At 37.4% G+C, this 3,473-nt stretch overlaps 1 protein-coding gene across 4 annotated transcripts in view; it reads right to left on the bottom strand.

Annotated features, from left to right (window-relative positions):
* Positions 1 to 2,925: 2,925 nt before the first annotated feature.
* Positions 2,926 to 3,473, bottom strand: part of LOC109240738 (transcriptional corepressor LEUNIG-like) — a 10,165-nt gene continuing 9,617 nt past the window's right edge. For all 4 annotated transcript variants that reach the window (XM_019407407.1, XM_019407409.1, XM_019407408.1 and 1 more), the window contains one exon: positions 2,926 to 3,356. In XM_019407407.1, the coding sequence (XP_019262952.1) occupies positions 3,219 to 3,356 (138 nt within the window). In that variant the 3' untranslated portion in view covers positions 2,926 to 3,218. The remainder of the gene's footprint in view (positions 3,357 to 3,473) is intronic.

Genomic DNA, 3,473 nt, shown 5'->3' with positions numbered 1-3,473 from the left:
AAGTGAAAGATTTTTCATATTCATACATGACTTATTGTTGAATGAACTAGCATGTAAAGGGCAGCACTATACATGGTCAAATAAACAACAAAGCCCCGATAGAATCTGCAGCAGATTGGACAGAGCTTTTGGTAACTATGAATGGATTATGCAATGGGGTCAAGTAGTGCTGGAGTATGATGTACCCAATATCTCTTATCACTCAGCTATGCTACTTACTCTAGATTTAGCTTATATGAATGTTAAAGTTTCTTTTAGATTCTTCAATGGTTGGGCTGACCATAGCAATTTTTTATCTATGGTGAAAAATATCTGGCAAAAAAAAAAAAAAAAATAGCTAATAGAAAAATGAGGAATGTGTGGATATAAAAAAAGGCCATCAAACCAGACCTTACGCAAGTGAAAAGGGAAAAGTTCAAATTTGTCCCACAAAGATTGTTAAAGTCGGGTCTGATTTGATAGTAATTCAAGAGGAGATGAATTACCGGTGGGATGATGAACTAATAGAATAGAAAAAAGCTATTTAGTGAAGTTAGAAAAATAATCCATGGTGGAGGAAAATATTATGCAGCAGAAATATAGAGCTAAATAAATACAACTTGGTGACTCAAATACCAAGTAGTTTACTGGTTTGCTCAAAGAGAGGAGCCAGAGGAACAAATCAAGGAGCTTACTGCTTTAGATGGATCCAAACTAACTACACTAGGAGACATCAAAGATGAAATTGTGCAATTTTACAAAACTTTGATTGGATCAGCAGCCCAAATACTACCAGCAATGAGCAAATTGACAATGAAGAATGGTAATTTCATGTCTCACCAGTAAAAGCTTGACCCTATGCGCGGAAGTAATAGAGTTAGAGATCTAAGCAGCAGAGGCTATTGTGGATGACAAAGCCGAATGAATAGATGGTCGCAATGCTATTTTCTTCAAGAAGTCATGGCACATTATCAAGGAAGAAGCGATAAGGGTTGTAAAGGAGTTTTTCACGTTTGAAAGATGTACAAGGATATTAATTGTACAGTTATAAATCTAATACAAAAAAATAAAAATTCAAACACCGTCAAGATACAGATCAATTGTCTGTTGTATTGTCTTATACAAGATGATCTCCAAGGTGTTGGCATCAAGGATCAAAAAGGTTATATCAGATGTTATATGTGATACACATGATGGTTTTATACCTGGGAGAAAAATAGGGATAACACTACTCTAGCTCATAAATTAGTTAAGTCATATACAAGGTAGCATATATCCCCTAGATGGAAGATTGAAATTGACCCACAAAAGGCCTATAATTCTGCGGAATGGGTTTATTTGGAGCTAGTAATGATAGAATTAGGTTTTCCTAGCTAGTTTACAACATGGGTCCTTGAATGTTTAAGAGGCTAGCAGAGGTGAAGGGGTTTCATTACCATGCTACATGTGCAAAGTTGGGTATTACTCATTTATGCTTTGTTGATAATCTTCTCCTCTTTGCTAGAGTTGATCTGCCTTCTATCATCATCACATTAATGTTTCATGCAGTTCATTGAAGCTTCCGGTTTACAAGCAAATCTTGGGAAGAGTTCTGTGTACTTTGGAAGAGTTTCACAAGCTAAAAAGGAAATAATTCTTCAGCATTTGGGTTTCTCTAGTGGTGAATTGCCTTTTAAGTATCTTGATATCCCATTATTTACATAGAAATTGTCTCTAATTCAGTGACAACCCCTGATTGAGAAGGTAGTTACAAGATTTTCATCTTGGACAACTAGGAAGCTATCTTATGCAGGAAGAGTTCAACTGGTGCAGTCGGTTTGGTGTCCAAGCTTATTGAGCTCAGTTATTTATAGTACCTGCAAAAGTGCTAAAACTTATGGCGTGGGAGCAACACAATCACAAGAAAGGCCCTAGTTGTATAGGATAGGACATGTACTCCCAAGAATGTTGGTGGATTGAATTTGATCAACTTGCACATTTGGAATAAAGTTGTTAACATGCTGAGATTTAGCTCACAAGTAGGATAAACTCAGGAATAAATGGACATGCATTCAAAGGGAACCAACTGGAGAATGTAATTGTACCACATCAGGTAAGTTGGATGATAAGAAAAATCATAGAGGCAAGAACTACCCTGATCAAGTCCAATGTCAACTCACTGCTGGAACGAGTATCACAAGACATATATAATACAACTGCTACGAGATGGACCTAGAGTCCCAGGAAAATATTTGATCTTCAAGAACACTGCTAGACCAAAAGCTAGATTCACCCTATAGCTTCAGATGCATGGTAAACTGCTGACCGCTGACAGGTTAGCCATGCGGGAAGTTGATATCGATGCAAAATGTGTTTTGTGCCAGATCTCTGATGAAACCGAGGAATATTTATTTATTTTGAATTTACTAAAAGATTGTGGAATAGATTAGTGTAATGGATACGTGGCCAGACTTTCTCTGCATCTAATTGGGAACAACATGTGCAAGCAATGATCAGTAGAGCCAAAGGGAAGTCCCAGAAAGCTCAGTTCTTCAAGATGGTCTTACACAAAATATGTTCACTACATCTGGATTGAAAGGAAAAAAAGAGTTTTTGAGAAGATTAACAAAGGATAGGAAGCTATAGCCAGAGAAAATGCATGTGTTTTTGGTGTTACGAAACTATGCCACATAATTTTTCTCATTAGATAGCTAGAGATGTTTAGTTACCGATGGTTTTATACAATTTACTCTTGGTGATTAATACAAATGTTAGTTACCCAATAAACAAAGAAGAGAAGGCATTAGGGAAGGGTGGTGAGGTGGCATACCACATGGCATTCACCTTACACAAATGTCATGCCACATGAGATGTTGGCTGTCGTTGATGGCGTTAACGGACCCCGACGGCATAGGTATTTTTGTCCCCACGGCATAACGGATGTTAAAGGTAGACTATTTTTGTAAGTACAGGTAAATCTGACCCTTTTCCCTTTCTTTAATAAGGTATCATCTGACATAACATCCAACGCCTAGCAAAAAAACCCAATTACTTTTTTGTTTACAGGTATACAGCAGATGGTGTAAATGCAAAACATGATAAAACATATTTTCACTTTTCACTTGCTAATAAGAGACTTTGTTAGTCTATGGACAGTAGCTAATCTGAAGGTATATATCAGTAGTTGTCAGGTCAAGTCCTTTGATAACAAACAGTACTTGAACTTTACTTCAACATACTGTTGGAACTTGATGGAAATATCACTTCCACAATCTGATTAAATTGTTGTCACCGGCAGAAGCTACTAGACCAGAGGACCGTGACGCTGCTAAACTATTCACAGGTTCTTCAAGCAGAATCATCATCTTGTTGTCAGCCATATGCCAAAGCTCCAGGCACTAGAATGTACACAAGTTAACTAATATCAGTAACCAAAGTCCATAATCATAGGAAAGGCCAAAATAAGGCGCACACATGAAACTTACACCGGATGTAAACCCCCCCCCCGTCCCTAC

The sequence above is a fragment of the Nicotiana attenuata genome, unplaced genomic scaffold, assembly GCF_001879085.1.
Source record: "Nicotiana attenuata strain UT unplaced genomic scaffold, NIATTr2, whole genome shotgun sequence".
In the NCBI taxonomy this organism is placed as follows: Eukaryota; Viridiplantae; Streptophyta; class Magnoliopsida; order Solanales; family Solanaceae; genus Nicotiana; species Nicotiana attenuata.
Note: the sequence above shows the minus strand (reverse complement) of the source record. Positions and strands in the feature narration are given on the sequence as shown.